The sequence below is a fragment of the Vitis vinifera genome, chromosome 7 (genome assembly GCF_030704535.1).
Source record: "Vitis vinifera cultivar Pinot Noir 40024 chromosome 7, ASM3070453v1".
NCBI lineage: Eukaryota > Viridiplantae > Streptophyta > Magnoliopsida > Vitales > Vitaceae > Vitis > Vitis vinifera.
The window spans coordinates 24,021,588-24,046,074 of NC_081811.1; the positions used below are offsets into that span (position 1 = coordinate 24,021,588).

The 24,487-nt window shown below is 37.5% G+C and overlaps 3 protein-coding genes across 4 annotated transcripts in view; 1 reads left to right on the forward strand and 2 right to left on the reverse strand.

Moving 5' to 3' along the window:
* Nucleotides 1-368: 368 nt before the first annotated feature.
* LOC100265845 (histone H3.3) lies at nucleotides 369-1,907 on the reverse strand. The gene is given in 5 exon segments (NM_001281103.1): nucleotides 369-803; nucleotides 892-982; nucleotides 1,138-1,214; nucleotides 1,300-1,371; nucleotides 1,881-1,907. Coding segments are annotated over 4 exon segments (411 nt in total). The 5' UTR covers nucleotides 1,881-1,907; the 3' UTR covers nucleotides 369-632.
* Nucleotides 1,908-3,401: 1,494 nt separating this feature from the next.
* Nucleotides 3,402-12,922, reverse strand: LOC100248830 (uncharacterized). Its single transcript, XM_003632427.4, has 9 exons — nucleotides 12,178-12,922; nucleotides 7,681-7,893; nucleotides 7,314-7,568; nucleotides 6,568-6,634; nucleotides 6,286-6,477; nucleotides 6,013-6,107; nucleotides 4,838-5,020; nucleotides 4,591-4,727; nucleotides 3,402-4,146 (listed from the first exon to the last, which is right to left on the reverse strand). The coding sequence occupies exons 1-9, from the start codon at nucleotides 12,667-12,669 to the stop codon at nucleotides 3,960-3,962; spliced, it is 1,821 nt and encodes a 606-aa protein (XP_003632475.2). The 5' UTR covers nucleotides 12,670-12,922; the 3' UTR covers nucleotides 3,402-3,959.
* Nucleotides 12,923-20,739: 7,817 nt separating this feature from the next.
* The window catches only part of LOC100263482 (uncharacterized), a 33,734-nt gene continuing 29,986 nt past the window's right edge, over nucleotides 20,740-24,487 (forward strand). The window contains exons 1-3 of one of the 2 annotated variants that reach the window (XM_002264372.5): nucleotides 20,740-21,163; nucleotides 21,393-21,469; nucleotides 22,523-22,681. In XM_002264372.5, the coding sequence (XP_002264408.2) occupies nucleotides 20,996-21,163; nucleotides 21,393-21,469; nucleotides 22,523-22,681 (404 nt within the window). In that variant the 5' untranslated portion in view covers nucleotides 20,740-20,995. The remainder of the gene's footprint in view (nucleotides 21,164-21,392; nucleotides 21,470-22,522; nucleotides 22,682-24,487) is intronic. The other variant, XM_019221043.2, reaches the window with a different exon arrangement.

Sequence of the window (24,487 nt, forward strand, 5' to 3'; positions counted from 1 at the left end):
CCATGAATGCCTAAAATATGGATCCTTACTCCATGCTTTTTTCTATGCAAAATTCTCCCATACGTTTCAAGTTTTGTTTCCTTTAATACCCCTTTCATCTTTTTTGAGAAATCATAAAAAATTATTCTTGCTTGGCCAGTTTTTCCCTTCCAAGGGATGGGAGAGCCAAACATAGATATAAAATCATATCAGGACGGGTATGAACCAAAACCTAACTTATGTCACAATTTTATAGTTAACAAGTTGATGCAAAGGGGGACCGAAGGCAGAGTTCAGATTTCGTAATGGTATTTTCTCAATAGAAATGAATGCAGTGAAGTCGTCCACTGGACATAAGAAATCATAAACCAAACAATTGTAAAGGAAATGGAATGAGACAGACCTACATTAGATGATTAAAGATGTTCACACATTAGTATGAAGTACCATTTGAAAAGGAACACAATTGACTAGAAATATACCAAATTGAAATCCTCCATCACAAAAAAAAAACACCACCTTGATAACTGCACACCACCATTACCAAGCATCATATAGTTCTAATCCTTGCACTACCTCTGCCTAAGGACCTAAATCTAAACACTTATAAAGAACACCACCATCAACAACTACGGGGCTCCATCACCTTCCAATTAAGCACGCTCACCCCTGATTCTCCTGGCGAGTTGAATATCCTTGGGCATGATTGTAACACGCTTAGCATGGATTGCACAGAGGTTAGTGTCTTCAAACAGACCCACAAGGTAGGCCTCCGCGGCCTCCTGCAGTGCCAGCACAGCATGGCTCTGGAAACGCAGATCAGTCTGCAACCAAACCCAAGCGCATAAACCCAGTCATTATCTCTCAATGATTTAAACAAACTTGTGATCAATACTTATCCTACTCCTTTACCTTGAAGTCCTGGGCAATTTCTCTGACCAGCCTCTGGAATGGGAGTTTCCTGATCAAAAGCTCAGTGCTCTTCTGGTACTTTCGAATTTCACTGAACAACAAAAAAGTATTCAAACAATTGATTGCTGTAAATCAATATAATGTACATAATAAGGAAACAGCACACAAAACAACTAAGCATTAGATAAATTCAACATACAAATCAAACACTAGAGAAATAAAAACACGACAAAAACGATGACTCACCGAAGGGCGACGGTACCAGGGCGGTAACGATGAGGCTTCTTCACACCACCAGTGGTTGGGGCAGACTTGCGGGCAGCCTGAAGAACAATATAAATCAGAAACACAACAACCAAAATTTATAATCAGAAACATACACAGAAAAAAAAAAAAAAAAGCACGCACCTTGGTCGCGAGTTGCTTCCTAGGAGCCTTTCCTCCCGTGGACTTACGAGCAGTTTGCTTGGTACGAGCCATCTGCAACAATTTCAAATAACATGAACCACAAAGAACATATGTGTGCATCGATTTTCTTGTTTGAAAGGGAGAAAAAATTCTAATCATAATCGTAACCCTAACCCTGGCCCCAATCCTTACTTGCAATGCCGTTGAAACGCTTACAAACAAAACGATTCGACAGAAGGACACATGGAAGTCCCAATTTGATTCTTGTTTTTCAAATTATACTATATAAATTTATTGTTTCTTCGAAGTTGCAGAAAATTGTAAACTTTCTCATCCACCAAACAAACAAAACATCAAGCCACGAACATAGCATATAAGGAAATTAAAGTCAACCATATGTGAAGCCCTAATAGATCCAATCATCCAATTCAAAGCCCAACCCCAAACCTAATTTTCGTAACATGATTACACTTTTTTAAACCCTAATACCAGATTTCTAAGGCGGGAAGAAATCAAAACTTGATATTGAAATCTAAATTACAAAAAAAAAAAATTTAAAATTAAAATAATAAATTACTTACCTCTCTCTCTCCCTCTCGAGCTTCTTCCTCTCTCTACCAAGACAATAAAGTTTGAAAAGTTTAGGGGTAAGCCCCATTATATAGAGGCAAGCGGTCGGCGATGGACATAAATCGGACGGTTAGAAATCATTATTCGTGTGCTTTTTCAGTGTCTTATCGGACGGATTTAGTGGCAGGTAGTTGTGTTTTCTCTGCTTAGGTGGACGGCTGGGATGTTATGTCAGGGTGAGGCACGGATCGTAAGGGGTTCAACATTCGATTTCTATTGGTTGGGGAAACCCATTCTTTTTCCAAGTGAAAAGAGAGGGGAACTGAAATGTTAAAAAGATGGCTATCGTTGAAAAGCCACATTGAAACTTCAGATGAGGTTTAAATTTTAAAAATTAATTGGGTTCTGATTTGAGTATGCCACCGGTCTACCACAGGGCTAGGTCGGGGCTAACATGGCTCGAAAGTCCTTTATTTTATTATTTTATTTTATTTTTTGAAAAAAAATAAAGATTTTTAACCACTCTGGATCATCTGTATTTGTTTCAAGAGTTATCCCTTAACCAAATTGAGATTGAGCATCCCATGAAATTTTGAGTTGAGGTTAAATTGGAGTCAAAATATTAAAAAATAAATAAATAAATAAAATGGTAATGCATTATATATAATAAAGCGAATTGTCAAAAAATCAATTAAAATAATGGTTTAAAAATCATTTTAAACAAAGCTTTTAAAAATAGGAAGAATCATTCATTTTTATAAAAAAAATATTGATATTTAAAATTTTAGTATTTTATGATTTAACAAATGGACAAATTAAGTTAATCATACGCTAAAAGAAAATTCGATTATGCGTAATCAATTCAAATCGTGACCAATTAAAAGTTGCCGTATTATATAAATTTTTTTAAATAAAATAATATCATGGGGAGATGGGCTCACACAATGACAACAAATTCTTTTTCATTTAGGTAGTAATAATAATAATATATTAAAAAAAACTACTAATTAGAATAAGATATCACAAGTGAATTGGATATTAAGATTTTTTTCTCAAAAACTTCATCAGGCAGTGAAAATTACAAGATGTCTCAAGCTTGGGTATAACTTCTTGTCAGTATGAATTAGTAAATGTTATGATATTTAATGAACAAAGAATCTAGACCATTGGAAATAAACGATGAATAAAACTTAGCTAAAAGGGTATAAATAAATCAAATCAAGATACAAATAATAAGGCCATTAAAAATATATACTTGGCATAACAAGAGTCCATTTTTGGTAAAATACCAAAAATGTACACTTCGGTACTGTAACCGAATCCTTCTAAATTAAGCTCGTGTCAGCTTTGGGTGCTGCACTTTGTAAGTATGGATTAACTTGCGAGATAAATATGTCCGGCAAGTCTGAGTGGACTCGTCTTCAAGTAACATTTAAGGCAACCCAACTCAAAATAAAGCTGAACCTCAAAGCAGTTCGAAAACTGGATAAATCGGACCAATATGTAGTCCGCTTTATTTTAAGAAACATATATATAAGAAAAAAACTATTGCAAGGATTCAATCATTTTTCACAGGCCTCATATTCCAAAGTTCCCAAAACAATCAAAACTGCATCCTGCCCTTTAACTAACTTCTACAATAATATTCGTGACAACAAAGCCGCCTGAAAGAGAAAAAAGAGGGAACAAAAATTCAACCTCCTCTCTCTTTGAGTACCTGATTTTCTTTTATAAAGGTATAAACAAATTAGGACTAATTTGTAACAAGCAGAACATCAATCTTCAATGAGCCCCATAAACAATTAACCCACTATGCAAGAACAAACCCAGTACATCGCCAAACACCCCTCCAACAGAACAACAGAACCACCATACAATATCGGTAGAAACATTGGGGTTGCATATAAGCACTAAAACAAGCAAAAGCAACTCCCACTGATGGATTCCTCTCTACATGACAACCTATGGCCTGTTGTTGACATTCTTCACTGACGTCCCTTGAAAAACTCAAGGGGTGGAGTTCAAGGATACTTTCTCCTGTTGAACCACCAAAGGAGGTAGTAATCTTGTTTCTCAAATTTCTGTCCTAATCACAAACCGTTGAAGGAGAAACACTCAGCAACCCCAAGGTGGTTTGCCAGTTGGAGGACTGCAGATTGCACAGCATCAGAGTTTGGAGAGACAGAACTGGGAAGCTGGGGCAAGCAAAGGGGCAGATATTGTTCACTATCTTCTGGAGGGCAGAAGAGAGACAGCACACATCGGCAAAATATGAATCTGGACATACCACAACAAATAAGCAGATTTGTGCTTTAATAAGCCAAAAATAATAGCATTCAGGATTCTTTTAAATGTAATGGATGTCCTCATGTTATTTAATTCACCGGCAAGAGTATTTTGCTGAATTATTTTTTTCCTTTTTTGTAACGGAAAATGGTGAACTGCACCTGTTGCAATCTTGTTAATTCTTATTCAGTTACTAGTAATGTTTAAAAGTGACAAATGTTGCAGATGATTCCAAAACCGTTGCATAATTGCAGCAAATTTTCTTTTAATGCTTGTTGCACTTCAAAATTCATCTTCCCATTGATTTTGAAATTCTTGCTGAGATTCTGTTGTTACCACTAACTTTTCTTCCCCAAGGTTACCAAATAATTTCTGAATTCCAATACACCCCAGAAATAATCATGAATTTGTTAGTATCATTAAATGAAAGATTACCTAAGAATAAGTCGCCTCAGAAATGGATCCGATAAAACTTGAGCCCAGACCAGATCCAAGCTAGTGGATGTACACAGTATTACTTCCCACTCAGACAAGGCAGTGGAGAGTATTTTGTCAGCATCATTGTAAGCATCCTGAAAGCAGGAACTTATGAGCAAATAAAATCAACTAGACTAAAATGTCTCTTGGAGATTCAACCAGAGAGAAAAAAAGAAAAGAAAAGAAGAAGAAGCTATCAACACACCGAATCTGTGTCAGAAAATGAAAGGCCAACCAATTCATAGAAAGCCTGTAGAGGAGCAGTCAGGAAGAATGTGAACTGACTTCCATTCTGTGTCGTATCAAAGCCAAATGGCCCCTTGAATGCTGGCTTCAAAGGGGAAAGAAGTAGGGCAGCCGTCTCTCCCCTTTCTGCACCGTGTAAATCCTGAAAATAATTAACATATAGTATAAGCAAACAGAGAGAGAAACAAGAAATTGAATAGGAAAAGACAATGCAGCAAAAATCCTAAATCAAGCCTGCATTGAACATAATCATACAGAATTTTAGAAATTTTGACTTAAAAATATTCTATAAATATCCTTGTCTACCGCTTCAGGTTAAAAATCCAACTTTCAATGACAATGCAACCCAAAGGTGACTTTAATGGGCAAGTATAGGATAACTATAAAAGGCACCATTCAAAAAAAGGGGACTGCAATCCAAGTACACAGGATGTATACAAGGGCACTCAAACAAGAGAAGCCCCTAAAGAAGAAAAAACAAGGCTATACACAGAAACCAAGCCTATCAATAAAATCCAGCCCAGATATCAAAGCCCCTAGAGATCCGAGATCAATCCCAAAATAAGAAAACAAAAAAAAGGAAGTAATATCATACATTCTTGCTGCAATTGATGATAATGCGGTTTTCTGAGTACAAACAACATCTATATACTAAATGCCAACCTCCTCTCATGAGCTGATCAATTGTGAAGATCTTTTCCCACATTCTCCACCCAAACAAAAGACTCTAGGCGGAGCACCTGGAATCCAAATGTAAACTATTTTTTTTTTGCCATTTATGCAACTAAAATATAAATAGGAGAGATAGCGATGGCCAGAATCGGAATGTATTTGGACCTCACGGTTACACCATTAACCTGCTCTATCAGGTCATGGGCAACTATAATTTGACTTGACATCAATGATATAGTTATTCTTAAAAAAGGGTTTATCCCAACAGCTTTCTCTCAATCATCATCAAGATGTACTGTCCGACCAAATCAAAACTTCAAAACCAAACATGGATTGTAGGCATGACATCTATCACCAAATGTCATCTTTTGAAAGAAGTAACACCTAGTTTAGAAGCTATACACTGCTGTAGAATAATTTGAAGCAGTGTAGCAAGTTATATACAAGTTTTGACAAACCTGCCTTGAATGCATGGCTGTTGTCACTATCAATAATCAAGAAAAGTGGTCTTCTGGTAAAAGGAATTATATCACCAGGGTAAAGGTTATTATTTGAACCTGAAAAAGGGAAAGAGTAAAGGAAACAGTGAGTAGAATGATAAAACAGGAACTCCTTAAATTTTTATCATCTATAACATGGACAACAACCTAGAAGAACAATTATTCTTTTAGATTAAATGCACAAACCCCTCCCAGTAAAAACTATTCATCGCATAAATTCAACATAGGCACCTACCTCCATTTCCTTTTGGACATAAACACAGAAAATTTTCATGACAATCACTCGAGTGTCCCTTGTTATTAACAGGAGCTTCAGGCATAGAGCTATCCAGTTCATGTGAGATCTCAGAAACAACCTTGACTTTTGAAGATTTCCTTGTACCTCCAGAATTCTCCATCTGAGAAATATTACCCCGGCCAGACTTCCCTGCATAACTGATCAGCAATGTAAACAATCTTTGATGGCAACAAAATGATTGTTCAATTTTTGAATTAGTGATTAAGAAGCAAAATTAACCTGATGCTGATAGATACACGAGCATAACACTATCTGGAGGGAGCTCCTCACAGATGGTAGCAATAACCTGCGCAACAGAATGTTACCAGCATTAAACTAGCTAATTGCATTCAAGAAGGGTGAAAATATGCATATGAACCACAAGGTATACATTGTAGCAAATTATGTTAACAACTAAAGACACTAGCATCTCTCAGTTACAGGGGACATAAAAGAAAGAAATTTGAGGACACAAATACTGTGTTTCATCATATCTGCATCTTCCATAAGTAAATAATAACTGCCAGTGTCACAGGAAGACCGGCACAAGAACATAAACCACCATATACCACATCAACCACTGTAAAGTCTGTAATATGAAGGCAAATTGATCATATTCATGCTTCATGTTGAGGGCAAAACATACACAGATTCCCATAAACCATGGTCAGCACACATTTTTCTAAGTTGATATGCCTCATGTTTGAGGCATGTCAACCAGGTTCCTCCTATTTGAGGAGCAGAAGGTAAGATTGGAACAGTAATGGCATGCCTATTACGTTATATGCTTGTGTGTTGAGGACACAATCATGCATTGTAATCCTAGTTACTAAAAAATGACAGATATAGCCTCCTGAGAATAAAGAACAACTATTTCAATCTGAGCTATTTCCTGATTCCTCAAATAGAAGCCTAACTAAGTTGCCCCTTACCCCAGAGCAACATAATTGCAGTAGATGCAGCAATCTTATCACGTCAATACTTACTGCTATCAAATGTGTCACAGATGGACGATAGAGAATAGCCTTCCTCGGATTTGGAGGCAGAGTTGGATCAGTCATATCCACCACCAAGTTTATGTCAATCAATCCAGAGGTTCCAGAATGATCAGTCAAAGCACCATTTTCATTTAATTTCTCATTTAATTCAACTTGCCGCTTTTGGTAGAAAGACCCACTAGGTTCCCATTCCAAACATTGCAGCATTCTGTAAGTATCCAAAGTAAGTTCCGCAAATTTGACCTAAAAGTGGCAATATGTGAATAGGTCAAGAAGCTCCTTTTGCACAGTGACTTTCTAATAATTGAACACTGAAAGCCAATGACAAGTCATGTAAACATTTAAAATCATTTACCTCATTTCGATGATAGCTTGCCAGCAGCGCATCTCGAAATTTGAGCATTTTCTTGGCATGGAAACGGGCTACATATGGGACAGAAGATGGATATGAATCGAACAAATTGCAATATCTCAACGGCCTCACATTCATAAAGGCTGTTTCTACTTTCATAAAACGGACGATTTCTTGTACAACTAATGTCCACTCTCTGAAGTTATTTTTGGTTTCCTGAAAAGAAATAGTAGGTCAGTTTAAGATTTTTGAGGAGAAAAAGTTAAAATATCATTCATCAAGCAACATAGTAAGTTGAATACAAGTAATTTTCATTTTTCATAAGAGCATGAAAAAGGTTGACTTACAACTTAAAATCTTACCATGCATACTGAAACAGAAAAATTATCCATGCTGAAATCTTACAAGCAAACTATTGAAATCTACATGAGAGTTTTAAGTTAATATACTCTCACGATGGAAGACAACAAAGAAAGGTGTGACAGAAAAGCCAATAAATTTAAGGAAATAAATTCCGACTTCCTATTCCATGGCTGTCTTTGTCTCACACACACATGGAAGCATGTACATACACAACTTCATTCAACAACCGTTTCAATACATGGCATTGTGACTTTGGGGCTGCCTTTCCATATGCATCCCAGTACAAAAACTGGTTAAAAGAAACCTGAGATTCAGTGTATGAACTTATGCATATTACACAGTAAAGACAGCTGATCTGCACTATCATTAACTTCTGAAACATGTGCTAGAGCCTGAAAATCGACTCAGGAGAAGGCATCTGCAATCACAAGCGATGTCAAATGCCACTGGGTGGGCAAAGTTCCAACCAAAATTGCCTTTTTTGCTTGGGAAGCTACTTGGGGGAAGGTCCTCACCTTGGATATGCTGCAAAGAAGAGGGTGGCACTTACCTAATCGGTGTTTTTTGTGTGGGTGCGAAGAGGAAACGATCAATCACATACTAATTCATTGTACAGTGGCAAAAGGTTTATGGAACATCATTCTTGCGTTGTGTGGTGTACAGTGGGTCTTTCCAAATTCAGTAAAGGAGGTCCTTAGTAGTTGGAAAGGTTCTTTTGTGGGGAGGAAAAGAAAAGAAGTGTGGAAGTCCATCCCGCTATTCATTTTCTGAACTATATGGAAGGAGAGGAATAGGCTAGCTTTTAAAGGGGGGGTGTTGGCTTATCAGAAATTAAAAACGTCGCTTGTATACTCTATTTGGGGTTGGGCTAAAGTGTACATTGATATGGAGTCGAAATCCCTAATAGGTTTCTTGGAGTGGTTTGCCTCCAATTAGGGCTTGGTTCGTGTTGTTTTTTGTTTTGAGGGTTGGTAGCTTGTATACTTCCTGTATGCCTTGAGGCTATTTGCCGTTTTATATATATATCATTTGCTTATCAAAAAAAAAAAATGCCACTGGCATGATGTGGCATTTGAGTGCCTTTGCAACTTTGCAGAACTCTAGCTCTAATTTGAGTATGATTTGGCAGTGACACACAGTACATCTTAATTTATATAGTGGTCCAAAATTTTGCATTAAATTGAGTAAGCTACTCAGAACCTGAAAATTTAATCCCATATACCTAATGCTGTTGATTTTCAGTGGTATTGCAGTGCAAGAATGTTCAACAGCTTCCAGCATCATTTCAACAAGACTTCAAATCTTGAATGTCCAACACTAATCTCTTTTATCAACTTAAAACTAGTTAATTGAAGAAAAGCAACACATCCACCTTAAAATTTTCAAGAAAGGCTTAAAAAGGCCACAACCTACAGCCTTTCCTTCCCTAAAATATTTTCATCTATAAAAAGAAAAAAAAAATTCACCACTCAATTTCAGATCGTCATCTATTTTGTTATCATTTTTACTTCTAGACTAACATCCACTTGCACTGACAGCTGCTTCTTCCCACTGCTATAATGTGGGATAACATAGTATCAATCAGCATGCACCTTCTAGTTGCATGCATAAACATCAACAACATAATATGACATAAGATCTGAAAAGGATACTGTGTCTCAATTACTGAACAATATAAGAATGTTAATCATCTATAAAGCATTTTCCATGTCCAAAGGATAAAAGTTATAGTTGCAGAATACACTGCCTTTTTACTGTCTGCCAAACAGGAAAAAGGAGAAAGAAACATATTGAAACTTCCCAATTACGCTTCTTCTTTTAATAAGATGCCACTGCATTACCCAATGGACCATTGTAAGACAAAATGAAAAACCTTGAACAGAAAATTGGTGAGTGCACAATTTACTACTAATTTTTTGTTGCAACGGCCTTGATTAACTTTCATTTAAAGAGCTTTAATTTTAAGGTCATTAAAAACAAATTTTTCCTTTCAATATAAGTATATGGATCAAAAACAGATAATATGATTTAGTAAAAATTGCAGGAATTTGACGTTCAATTCTGTCCTATTAAATAGATCCATAATTCAGATGAGGCCTATAGCAGAACATGAAGATAAAATGTCAAATATCAAATCAGAAATATCTTAAAATCCAAGCCATCCGATGTTTTGGCCGAAGAACCAAATTGAATCAAACCACATCAACTAGGCCAACCGCCACTAAGAAAAGATAAAGAAGGAAATGAGACATAGTTTCATGTTTCTAGGTTTGACTGCTCTATTGCTCTTTTAAAAAAAAAATAGTAAAAATGAATAAAATAATAAAAAAGAGGTAGGAAAAATGATAAAGAATATGCCCTCTGAGTTTTATACTTTTGGTCTACTTCCTACTGAGTTGTTTAGTTCCAAGAAGTTGCTATGTCATAAGGTTTTGCTTGTAATATCTGTTGATCTTACTAAATAACAAAAAATGCTGACAAATTAGCGAACCCAGGAAAGTCCCTTCTTCATAGAGCTTTGTCTCTTCTTTCCCCCTCTATGATCTAGAGCTCATAGCCCAGCCATTCAGTGGGATCACCAGTCCAACCAGTAGATTGCCTACTAAATGTGACTGGTGCAATCTTCCATGCTAACTTCTCATGAGTGCATGATTTTTCTAGTGATACTTGAACTTGAAACCAGTACCCTCAAAATATTTCCTGTTCTATTCCTTCACAAACTTAGAACAGTAGTTAAGATGATTTAAAGAGACCCATTCACTCATCTGCAAAATTTTATATATTCCATTCAGATTTCAGACATTCAAAGACTATTTGATCATTCAAACAAACTCTGCTGTGCAACAGTGATTTTGGAACAAGCTCATTAAATAGCATTTTCCTACCACTTTCCTTGTTAACTTAAGGCCTGTCCAACAGTTCCTTTACATCACTCAATTTCTCTAGAACAAACCAGTGCATGTCTATCCTTTGCTACACATCCCAAATGCTTTTCCCAGGTTGACATATTCAGTAGTTGAAACCTATTCATCCCCCAGGAATAATTGAAATTCATGACTTAATTGTGAAAAAAATATAGTGAATCATGATTAGGAAGAGCAACACATATTAATTAAAAATGTGGGAACAAAAGCTCTCTTTCCATGTTAATTAGGACTGATTGAGGAATTTTGCAAATAATAGGACGATTTTTGTATGACACAGAATAATGTTTGGCATAAGTTTGGATTTTCATGAATCATTTAGGCTATGTTTGGTTCTCAGAAAATTTGAGAGAAAATGCAAGAGAAAGAAAATACAAAGGAAAAATAGAAGGAAAGAAAAAGTGAAGAAAAATAAAAAATGGATTAAAAGTTGATAAGTTATTTTTATTTTTTACTTCAAACTCATTTTATTTATTTTAACTCATTAATATAAAGATTAAATAATTTTAAAGTACATAAGTTTTTAATTAGTTTTAATTATATTTGATTTTCTTTTATATTTTTCATAGGACAACCAAACATGAAAAAATCATTTTCCTTTGCATTTTTTTTCTTTCCTTAGTATTTTCCGGGAACCAAACATAACCTTAGTAATTTATTGAACAAGATTTAAACTCAGCTTATAAATCTGATTTTTAAGGATCATAATAACAGTTCAAAAGCAACTTGATACAGATCAGGATAATCATTATGACTTGAATAAAAAAATAATTGCCTAATAGATAATTCAAATGACATCTAATACCGATCTTGTATATCTAGATCTGATCATCAAACTCGCAAAACCCAAACAAGTGCAACTATCTCCAAAACTCGCACAGTTACCCTTGTTCTCAAAGCTTTTTTTATAATCCCAATCATGATTTACATTGCATATGTTCTTTCCAAATGATGCTCTTGCCTACAATGTCATTCACAGGCTAGCCAGTTCTTTTTCACACATAAAAAAATAAAATAAAATAAAATAAAAATAGCAGGCTTGGGAGCTTCAGGTGTGAATTAAAATAAAAAAAGTTAAAAAAAATCGAAATAAAACCACCAAATTGGCCTAAATTCAGCTTCGATTCCACAAATTCCACTAAAACAGCTCACTACTGTAATCAGCAACAACAACAGAAGGCATATATTTTCTACTAATATAGAGGGAAATTACCCGAAAAGTGACCTTGCAATCATCAACCAGAGCCCTAAAGCGCTCCACAAGAACCCGCACCATCTCCGAACGATTCAATAACAATGAAACCAACAAAAACCTTGCGTAAAACCTCAATTCCTTGAATCTCACTCCCAGATCCTTCATCGAACCCTTGGATCCCTGAAAATACCCCCTATTTAGAATCGCCTCGTAAAAAATATATGATTCGAGCAAGAACCTAGCCTCGCTCGTCCTCATGTACTGCCCGAAGTAAAGCTGACCAATCCGACTCGCGATCTCGCCGATTTCCCACCGTTGCAAGCCCGCCTCAACCAGTTTCAACCTGTTCTCCTGCTGATACTGCCAGAGCCTCGTGTAAGCCTTGAACACCTTCTGGAAATAGTGGTTCGGCCCGCGTCCGTATGTCGGAACGTCTCTAACCCTAGCGAACTTCTGGTCCGCGCTCTCCACCAGAGCTCGGAATGTCCTTGCGACGACGTTGTCGCCCATGCCGCACCTTCCTCACTTCTCCGAACGCCCGTAATCGCTGCCGGTCATTGGAAAATCCTCGTCGCCGGGGAATACGAGAGAAAGAAATTTTGACAGAGGTAAGAAGAAAGAGAGAGGTGTTGGACTTTTCGGTAGTCAGCCGTGGATTTATGGTATCATCAAAATATTCTTTTTCTTTATTTTTTTTTTCGTTCTGTGATTCACAGTGGCGGCGTTGGAGAGAGAGAGAGTGAATAAAATTTAGAAAGACCGAGCGTCTCAGGGTAGCATCAAATTTGGATTATTTGATCGGTGACATTTTTCTTTATCCTTTTTTTTTTTTTTTGTGGTGATGACGAGGGAAAAGGCAGGGAGAGCTGCTACCGCATTCACCGAAAGCACGTGTTTCCTAAATCTCAACCGTTAGATTAATTCTAGTTCGGTCTTTAGGGGATCCAACGCCGCAGAACTAACGAGAACAAACACATTAGTAATTTGCTAGAATCGCTACCAATCGGCGGTAAATAAATGCTGATTTTGTAGAGGTGCCCCAATATCTTAATTTATTTTCTTTATTACAATATCCTGAAGTTTTATTTGTCTACACACCCCTGTAATGACGTCAAAGCGCATGGTGACTCTTGTATCTAAAATGACGTGAATGCCCCTCTGATGACTGATTATTTTGGAGTGTAGATGGTATGGTCCCAATTTTATATTTTTTTGGATATCGGCAGTTAACAAGTGGCCTTTATTTGGAAGTTGGTATCAGGATAGGCTACAGGAAAAAAACAACCTACTCGAATTTGATTTCTTTGAAAAGTTTGATTGAGACTCTTTTAAAATTTTCCCATAAATAAAAATAAAATTAGCCATATAAAATTCCGAGATAATTCGAACTATTTTGAAATTGAGCTGGCACATATTGAAATAGACACTTGTGAGACACACCATTGAAGAAAAATTAATATAATTTTATAACTCAAGCTTGGAGATTTAACATCGACATTGGCCCAAAAGAACTTCAAGGGATATTTGATAAAAAGTTAATTATGTAAATGTAAAAAAAAAAAAATTATATCTTATTTTTCCATATCCCTCAAATCAAGTGGAATGATTTTTTATTTAATATTTTTCTCTTTTTCTAATATTTTTCGAGAACCTTATACACTTTAAATATTTTTTATTAAAAAAAATTATATAATGATAAAGATAAATTAAATAATTCATTATTTTTATTATTGTCAACTATTTATAAGTTTTTTTTTAATTTAAAACTCATTTTTTCAAATAAAGTTTGAATTGTTATTTTGAATTTAAGATAGAGAATTGGATGAATATTTGATACCAATTCTTTAACCATCTTCAAAATAAGTGACGATTGCTTAATCCAGAGTCAAACACAAAGCGCAAATCACTAGGACATGGCAAAATTTAAAATGTTATCGTACACCTCGATGGTTGATATTATGGTATTAGGAGAGATTCCTTCTTCAATGCTTTCAGAAAAATAAAAAAATAAAAAACATCCACCTACCGTTCGAGAAGGAGCATCTTTTGGAAATGAAAACTTTTTTGACTCTCCATGATATTAAATTTGGAGCTAATCGATCACATAAGGAAAATGTGGAACCAATGAGTATGAAATGTGACGTATTTAATTGCATTAACATCAGACTGACATGCAAGACTGGATTGGGATACTTAACTCCATCACGGGAAGGCTGGAGCCTGGAGGTGAAACGGGGATCAAGCAACCGCCATCTTCCTCGGCTCTGGACCACTTAATTTCATGTGGACAGGAGAATGAAACCAAATGTTTGGTTGGCAAAGGAATCAAGCATATAAAGAATGGTACTTCCATATAAGTTGAAAAAAATAATTATTATTTTTAGGTTTTCCGAGTGGTCCATCCTGGAGAGTGATCAAAATTTTATTAGACTTCCCGGATAGGTTACTGTCCAAAAGTGTAAGATCCACTGATACATGATAGTTATAATATTATAAGTGATTATAAAATTTATAAAAATATTTCGTAAGTTTTGTTAAATATTTAAAAAAATTTAGAAGTATTTTTTGAAAACAGTTTCAAACAAATTCTTATAAAAAGACACTTAGTATTTATTTTTCTTGATATAACTCCACCGAATTTTTTTTTTTTTGAAAAGATGTGATGCAACTTCGACAAACCTATTATAAAATTATCAAAATTTTGACCGGTATATGGTATTGGCTGGGAGTCGGGGACAGTTTTGGACCTTAAGAGCCTATTAATGGAGGATTTGTTTCAAGTCCAACACAAGTCTAATCACTCCATCGTTTTATTTGTCCAGTTTTGATCAATCATTTCCATCTGTTGCCTCCCCGCGTCCTTTTTTTCTCCGCAACCAACTGTTGGCATTGCCGCATTGTCAGGATGTTAGAAATGACTGGTCAATAATGGTGGAAATAATAAGCCACATGGCTCCATGGTTTCTTCAGAAGAATTTCACAAAAGATAAAAGCATCCGTAAGATTTTACATATTGTCTTGCCTGCGAAAACATGGACAATGTTCTTTCCTCCTCCTCCTTCTTAACCTATGTGAGCTTAGCAGTGTTTTTCATACTAAATTCATTACACATCTCTTCAATTATTATATACCTTCTAGGTGTGTTCATTTCAAGAGTTGACTTTCCTGAAAGAACAAGGCATCCGCAATGCATGAAGATGGCAGACATGGATGTCCCCCATGGTAACTCCAGAGATTTATGTCTGCTAGCAAAATAATTCACTTTCCCATCGTGTCACAATCATTACAACCCTTTCTCAGAACATGGGTGATTTACCATTCATGTGAATTGTTTCTTTCAAAATTGGGTTGAAAAAATATTCCCCAACAACAGCATTTTTGGATTTCCATACGATTCAAAAAGGTTTCGGTTTGCTTTCCAATTTCAAATGTTTCAGAATTGGGAGAAAAGGCTCATATCAATAGACATGAGCGTTTGCACTGCCCACTAGGGCTTGGTATTTTTTGGGTACATGTGTGAAAGACTGTTTCAACACTTAATTGGTAAATCATTGAGAAAAAATAACTCAAATTATATGACTTGCAGTTGCAGGTAAGGGATGAGGAGATGGGGGGGTGGTTGGTGTTGATGAGTGAGACCTCTCAACGCTGTCCCAGCGTCCCAAAAATGAACCCGTATATCTTGATTGGTTTGCTATTAATTTATGGGGGAGTGGTTGGATGTCAATTGTCTGAATCGTGTTATCTTGCACTCCACATCTACAGTAAATACACCATATTATATACATTATGTTTCTATTATGACATGGATATAAAGATAAAGCTCCTCCTGTCTTTAGTCCCAACATGGCTTTATCTTCTTTTGCCATTTTCAATGGAGGTCCTTTTCTCTACTTTATTAGGTGAAAGCATTGTCTACTCTCCCTTATTTTGTATCCTTTATATTGGGCATCTCCTTTCATGCAAAACACTACTTTTTTTCTCAAGATTGTGATCACTGATTTCAGATTTCAATTAGGTAAACACATGTGGTTGATTTTGAAAATCGTGTGTCGTTCACATCGAAGGGCTTTCAGCCTGGGTGGTGAAAAGTGGTTAAGCTCATAAGTCCATTCCAAAAAATGTTTAGGCAGTGATGCTATTTGACTCGTGTGTGATTCATTAGGTGCCATGTTTAAGTCAAACTTTGAAGTGATATCATTGCCAGGGGGTGGTTCAATCACCGCAAATGAGAAAATAGTTTGGCAATTGAGTGGCTTTGGAAAAGAGGATAAAGGTAAGGGCAATTCATTCATGCCATAAAAGCTGGAAAAGAAAGCAATGGGCACCGAAGGCAGTGCAATATTGCATAGCTTTCTCAACTCTACTTGAGAATCTTCTAAAGCATCCCTATTTAAGGGTCAAAAGAGGGAGGAGCAAGTGATAAAAGCTAACGAAGAAAAAGAGTTGGCTAATGATGAAAGAGAGGGAAAGGAAGCTTCAAACTTTGACAGTTAGTGTGAGTGGATGTGTGGGTTGAGGTTCCAGGGTTTTGGCCCATTTTGTCCCTCACTAGTATTTGAAATAGGACCACTGACATGGATCAGAGAAGTTGTTGGTTTGGTTGGAAGTTGGCACTCTGGCACTGTGGTCTGTAGACTCTGTACCCATGTAGATGTGAACAATGTCTTTTGAGTTTTGAGAGAGGGTCCTGTTCAAGAAAAAGTTCATGCCCGCCCACTGTGGCGCACCATGTGTTCTGAGCCATCTGTGTGTTTTTGAAGTGAATATTCATGTTGCTCCAATCATGGGTTATGGTAGGCCAGCCAGGCCAGAGGCATCAAGAATCGAATCCAAGAAGGGCAAAATGGCTACAGTTCCCATACTCATAATATTGTTTCAAATAAAATCCCTACATTGGGTCATGATTTTGAGGTAAGACCATGCACTAAGTTAGGGTCCACGTTAACACTAAATCATCAATGAACTTGGTGTCCCATGGGAACCATGTTACAGCCAGCAGGTTAATTATTTGGTGTAAAAGAGGATGAGTTTTTGAGTAGGTAATTAATTTTGACCTCTGAGAGTAATTCAGATGGTTTTGCTGGATAGGGTTGAATGCAAGTTGCAGTAGTTCTTTTGTTTTTGTTCTGTTTTGTTTAACATCATCACACTCGTGCATCTACAATACATATGCCAAAAATCACTTTAATGTTTTGCAACTGAAAGATGTTTTTGGCCTTTTGGGTAAACTAATCCATCCAAGAAAATTTAACCATATGCTTTCATATTTGCCATTTGTCCCTATATTCTTGAATGGTTGGTTGCACCACTTGGGAGTGTTTCCAGTTAGGCCCCTGGTGTCAGCCCCTTAGACCCTTGACTTAACCATGGAGGAATAGGCCTCATAGGTTGGGGCCTTGCACCCATGAAAGCCTAGGATGAAAGTAGAGAAATCATGGAGGTTTGGTGGTTCAAACTCCAGGAGCCATGTGAGGAGGCCGCGGGCAAGCCAGACGCGCACCATGGGCGAGCCAGACGCGCATCGCGAGCGGGCCAGAGACGCACCGCGCACGCACACGGGCGACCCAGATGCGCACCGCGAGCGCACTGAGGGCGAGCCAGACATGCACCGCGTGCGCACCAAATGAGCACCGCGTGCGCACTTGACTTAGGTGGTGCAAATGAAGGCTAACTTGGAATTTTAATTTATAATAAAAATTATATTTCATTATGCATCCTCAGACATAGTGATGTCTCCTCAAGAAACAATGAAAACGGCCCGTATTGCTCTTTAAAAGGGGGGGGGGTAGGTGACTCAAAGGAGGGAGCCACCAAGAGGAAGCCTTGACCGCACCAAGGGGGCACCATGGCACGGCCTTGGCGTGCCAAAGACACACGACGCAACTCGAGCAAGCACACATGGGCTCCACGACATGTGTGTTATGTACCCCGTGGCCGCAACGGCACAAGGCCTGGTGCGGCCTACCTTCTCCCCGCGCAGGCACGAGGGCGCCTAAGCCTTGTGCGGTGAGCCAGCTGATGAAACCATGGGCGCAATGCCATGGTCTGATGGCTCTAGTAGTTGACTCGCACTGAGATGCCTACGCACAACACAGGGGCGCCATGCCCTGTGAGCTAAGAAGGATTAGCCATGGGCGCAATGCCATGGCTCGTTATTAAGAAGCTGGGAAGCAAGCAACAAGCCCAAGCCATGGGCACCTAGACATGGCAAGGGCTCAGACATCAGTGTGAGGAAGGCACACTGATGCACCGGATGCTTGGTCAGACGGCTGGTGCACGTGGCCTAGCTCAGAGGGCCTTGATCAAAGGTAAGCTGATGGGCACCCGGTCACAAGAGGCACCTTGAGGGGGAGGGGTCGACTTGTTAGGGGGACTCACCAGTAGCTTGGCGAGCAAGACCCGATGAGATGGCAGTGCAGCTAGCTCAGACAACCAGTGACCAAGTCAAGCCGTCTTTGACTTGCAGTTGGCTGAAGGAGATGGCCAGTGCAAGTGGGTGGCAAGTGCAGCCCACTATCTGGGTGGTGGGTGGTTATGCAGGACAGTTGAGAGCAGTTCTAGCCAGTTGCATGACCACCTAGTTGGCTCCAAGATTTGAATTGAGGGAATTCAAATTTGTAACTGCAGATGAGTCATTTAAATAGGGCTCCTACAGCCTTGAAACAACGGGAAAGAGTTTGGGGAAAGGGTTCCTTCTCGTATGCCTTGGGTGAGTGGATTGTATTCTGGTTCAAGAAGCAATTTTGTCTTATAGGAGTGATTAATACAAGTTGGGAAAGGATTTTCCTGTAACCTCGTGTGTCCGTGTTGTTTGTTATTTCTGTATTCTACTCTGTTCTTCTAAACGTTGGGAAGGGAAGGTTGGCTAAGGACGGGTCCTTAGCATCGCATAATCGTGAAAAATTTAGTGAGATAACCAAGGGTGTGACACTTAGCATGGTTTGGGCTTTGAACTCAGATCATGCCCTAACCCCTGGTCATGCCAGAAACTTGGAACCCAAGTTTTGGTGTGCTACCATAAAAGCCCAATACACCAGTTTCATCATCGATTTTTCTATGGGGCCTGGGAGATGAGCCTCATAGACCAAACACTGGCATAACAATGGCCGACCTAAAGCCAAACCCCAAACAAGCCATCTTAGTCAAGATTAATCGATGGCCTAGTTTATGTATTATTTAATTTAAAATTGAAACTATTACTTAAACAAATTATTAAATTAGTTGTAGAACAAAAAATTGAAAGAAAGATAAAAAGAAGGAAAGATAGAATGGAAAGGGAACAATGTTTTTTCTTTCTTTCTTTCTATAATCATATGATACCTTATTTAGAAGGTTCTTTGTACATAAGTTGCCGTATTCGCTCAAAAAAATTTAAGCCCCGAGCATGTACATCTCGTCCGAGATGACGTACTGTGGGTCAATGCCCTGCAACTCATATTCCAAAATCAGTAATCTGCTGACATAGTTTGAGAGGTGGCATCAGAACGATTTGCATAATGGACAGAGCGAGCTTAAGCCAATCCATGCAGGAATCTTGAATACCAGGGTTATGCCTTTTTTAAGTGCACTTGAGCTTCCCTGCTTGTAACTGGTTTTCCTCTGTTTGGTGGGGGATGGGGGGCAGTAGTTGGTGAATGTGTATGAAGTTCTTGAATCCCAAGTTACATGCAAAGGGGGTGTTTGCGCTTGAATAGCCCTTGCGTTAGTTCATTTCCTTTGCATTTTGAATAATGATTTTCAGCTTTACTTAGGAATGGGGGAATTTACAAATGTTTCCTCTCCTCTCTTTGATAAATAAAATGACCAAATCAAGATTCTATACGGACAAAATTCCTGTATAGGTTTGTCCACATCAAGGGATTATAATATTGGATGAATGTCATAAATTTTGTTGTATAGTGATAAAGTCTATATCATCTTCCATTGCTAAAAAAAGGCAAGAAATTAAGTGTATGGGTTGTGTCAAAGTCCCATTTTTTTGTACTCACTAATCAATCATTTGTATCATATGATATCCCATGTTACCAAATAAAGTTTTTTGTGCTTTATAAATACGAGTCTCTCTTAATTTTGTAGACATGTTTAAAACCATTAATTTTTATTTAAACTTAAATCAAATAACATCTGTACAATTAAGTGTGAGTTTTTATAAAATGATGTCAAAGTCGTTTATCCATCCTGATGTGGGGACATAATTTTAAAGTCATGATGATTCATTTGACTCTAAAATAAATAATATTTGTATAATTAGGTATAAATAATTATATATTAATTTATAATATTTTAAATTAATGTTATTTTTTAATATATTTGTAATCCTTCAAAAGGCCAAAACTTGTATCATAGTTAAGCTAAGCAAATTGTTTGACTGTAAGTTCAAGACCAAAATGAAAGGGAAGAAAAACGAATAAAACAAACACTTATTTTTTTATTTGCAATAGGTAGGCATTTAATTAAAATATAGTAATTTAACAGTTTCAGGTATGACCAATTTTTTCGTCATTTATTATTTTTAGTTTTTTGTATAATGTTAATGGGTCATTAATCAGGTGAATGAGTAATTATTTCCCGCAAATTGGGTCGAGTAAGAGTGGGCCCAGGAGAGTCCGGGTCCGCACAAGACCGAAAGCCGAAACGCATTGCGCGCAATGTCAGAGATCACCGACGCAAGACACGCGGGGAGGTGCCGCACTTGAGCATCAAATCTATTTGCAGCGATCGGAGCTCCGCTTACGCTTCTCGGGTTCCCTTGACCTGGTCTCTCCTCCTCTTCCTCAAAACTTGTCACTGTAAAGAGGGAGGGTTCTAGAGAGAGACAAAGGGAGCGTCAGAGATGTGGGTCTTCTATCTGATCTCGCTGCCCCTAACCCTAGGCATGGTCGTATTGACGCTTAAATACTTCGCCGGCCCCGGCATACCTCGCTACGTGTTTTTCACCGTCGGCTACGCCTGGTTCTGTTCTCTCTCAATCATCATAATTGTCCCCGCAGATATCTGGACGGTAATTATTCTAATTGGAACATGTCAACTGTGAATCGGATGGGACCTGAAACGAATTTATTGGGTTTTGAATGGATTTGATTTGATTTCGTGTGAATTAGGATTCCACAATTGGTTGAATTGGATTTGTGGATGTCGGATTTGGATTTGTTTATTTAAGCATTGGAACATTTGTTGTATCGATTGAATTGATTTTAGTAACGCAATTGGTTCATGCATTTGTTGAACAGGCAATAACTGAACATCCGAACGGAGTTATTTCCTTCTTTTGGAGCTGGTCATATTGGAGTACCTTTTTACTTACTTGGTATGTCATGGACGAACTTATATACCGGCTGCTTTTTGTATTTTTGATTCTTGTATGCACATTGTTTAGTTGTTATGCTCAAGATGATTCAGTATGGGTGTGTTTTGAAACATCTTCAAGGATGAATGAACTTTGTTCTCAATTTTGAGGAATTTAAAATGGTAGTGGCATTGTAATGTGAGTTTGATTGTTTAATCTCCCATTCCAACTCCGAAAATATCTGAATTCAACTTCATTACAAAGAAAAGTAGTTGTTGCCTGCTTTCCTAAAGAATCATTTTAATACACAACATGCTTAATGTCACTAAAGAGAAACATCGACCAGTAACTAAAAATAGATTCTTTTGGAGTTTCAACAAGCATCTCTATGGAATTCTGTTTTGACTTTTGAGTCAATGGGCCTGTGTACTTTACCGTGTATTGAGATGTGCCTATATTGTTATTACATGAATTTGCTCGGGTGTTGGGTGTAGATGCCAGGTGCAGGGATGTGTTTGGGTGTTTGTTCCTTCGCATTTCCAAATCCTATGATACAAACTTGGTTGAAAGGATCTCAACAGTGTGTACAGGCACTTGGACAGAGATGAAAAATTAAATATTTATATGATTAGAAACAAGAATAGCTTATTTAGGAATTTATCTACTTTATACTTTGTTGCATCCATAATATCAATTTTTACTAATATCAACTTATTATCCTAAGGGATGAAGAAAATGTAATTAAAAAATTAAGGTGTCGTTTGGATACGCTTCTTGTTTTCTGTTTTTAAAAATAGAAAATGATATTTAATTAGTAACTTCTATATAAAATGCAACAACTTTTTGAGACTTACCTTAAAAAGATAATGACTTTTTAAAACTATTTAAAAAAATTTAGGTATTAAAAAATTTTTACTGCCTCAAATTTAAAAGTTTGAAAAGTATTTTTTAAAGACATAAACTTTTTATATAAGATGGTTTAGGTCATCATGTTTTGACATGCCTTATAATGGTTCTACTATCCAAATTTTTACATTTTCTCATATGTTTAGCTTGTGTTTTTTCTCTAAGCAGGGCTGTGGCACCCCTTATTCAGGGTTTTGAAGATGCTGGAGACTTCACAGTAACTGAACGATTGAAGACTAGCATTCGAGTAAACCTAGTCTTCTACTTAGTTGTGGGATCTATCGGCCTTCTTGGACTTGTTCTCCTCATTATCATGCACGGACTTCGGTTCGTGTCTCATCTTCTTAGTCTTGCTTTTTACTGATGTTGTCCCAAATTTCTTCTTTATAGCTTTTGGTTTGCCTTCTAGGGCATTGAGAATAACAGCAAGCTAACAATTAAAAATCTGTAGGTCTATGATAGGCATTAGAAACTAACTGTGCCAGCTTTCAATTTAAAAAATAGGAGATATAATAGTGATAAGAACTGCATTTTTTTTCTTTTGAAATCTAGGAGTTAATTAGATAGTCTTTTAGTGTTCTTTTGAAAGTTAAAAGGAAAAAATCGTCAAATTTATGAAGGAAGTTTTGAATCTTTAGGAAAATATATATTGAAAGGATTTATTGGTAATTTGCCTATTAGTCAAACTCTATAAAGAAAAAAAAAGCTTACCACTTCTTTCGTTGTGAGATAAAAGGTGATTGGGGATGACACATTGATTTTTTGTGAGGCTTCTAAGGACCAACTATTGCATCTTCATTGGGTCTTGATGTGGTTTGAAGCAATTCTAGGGCTTAAGATCAACCTTGAAAAAAGTGAGCTAATCTCAGTTGGAAGGGTTCCTATAATGGAGGAGTTGGTGGATATTTTAGGGTGTGAAGTAGGGTCATTACCTTCCAAGTATCTTGGGCTCCTTTGGGTGCTACTTTTAAATCGACAACAATGTGGGATTTGGTGGAAGAAAGGATCCAAAGAAAGCTTGCAAGGTGGAAGAGACAATATTTGTCCAAGGATAAGGTGGAAGAGACAATACTCATCCAAGGATGGGGGGTTTAACTCTTATCAAAAGTATCTTGTTTAGCTTACCTATTTATTTCATGTCCATTTCTGTTATTCCAAGAAGGGTGCGTTGTAGATTGGAAAATTTTCAAAGGGGCTTTCTTTGGGGAGGAGGGTCTCTTGAAAATAAGCCTTGCTTAGTGGGTCGGCAAAAAGTTTATAAACCAAGGGCGGAGAGAGGGCTAGGCATTCAAAATCTTTCTATTTTGAACAATGCTCTCTTAGGCAAATGGAGTTGGAGGCTAATGTCAGAAGGAGAGCCCTTGTGGAAGAAAGTAATCATGTCGGAAGAAAGGGGTTGGTGCTCTATGGAGGTGAGAAAAGGTTATGGTGTAGGATTGTGGAAGACTATAAGGAAGGGATGAGATGCTTTCAAAAGCAAGATTTTCTATGATTTGGGCAATGGAAGAAGGGTAAGGTTTTGGAAGGACATTTGGTGTGGGGACACCTCTTTGAGTACCTCTTTCCCCTCTTTGTTCGCTATAGCCACTTCAAATGAGGCTTGGGTATGTGATGTTTGAGAGCATACTGATTTTGGGGGGTGTTTGAACCCTCATTTTGTAAGGAATTTCCAAGACTGGGAGTTAGGTTGTGTTGAAGCACTCCTTTTGTGTTTGCATGGTAAATCAGTGAGGAGGGAGGTGGATGACAAGGTGTTGTGGATGACTATTAAGGGAGGCTAGTTTTCAGTTAAATCTTTTTGTGATAGGATGGTTTCGATTCTTTCCCAGCGAGGCTTATTTGAAATTCTTGGGCTCTAATAAAAGTGGGTTTTTTTGTTTGGGAAGCAACTTGGAAGGGGATTCTAACTATGGACAATTTGAAGAGGAGAGGTTGGACTTTGGTGAACAAATGCTTTCTTTGCAAAGGCGAGGAGGAATCTTGCGATCACATCATTTTTCATTGTTCTAAGGCTAGTTTGTTATGGCAATTGGTCTTCTCCTTGTTTGGAGTGGTTTGGGTGTTGCTTACCTCAGTCCAAGCAATGCTTCATAGTTAGGATAGCCGATCCATTGGGAAGAGGAATAGGGGCAG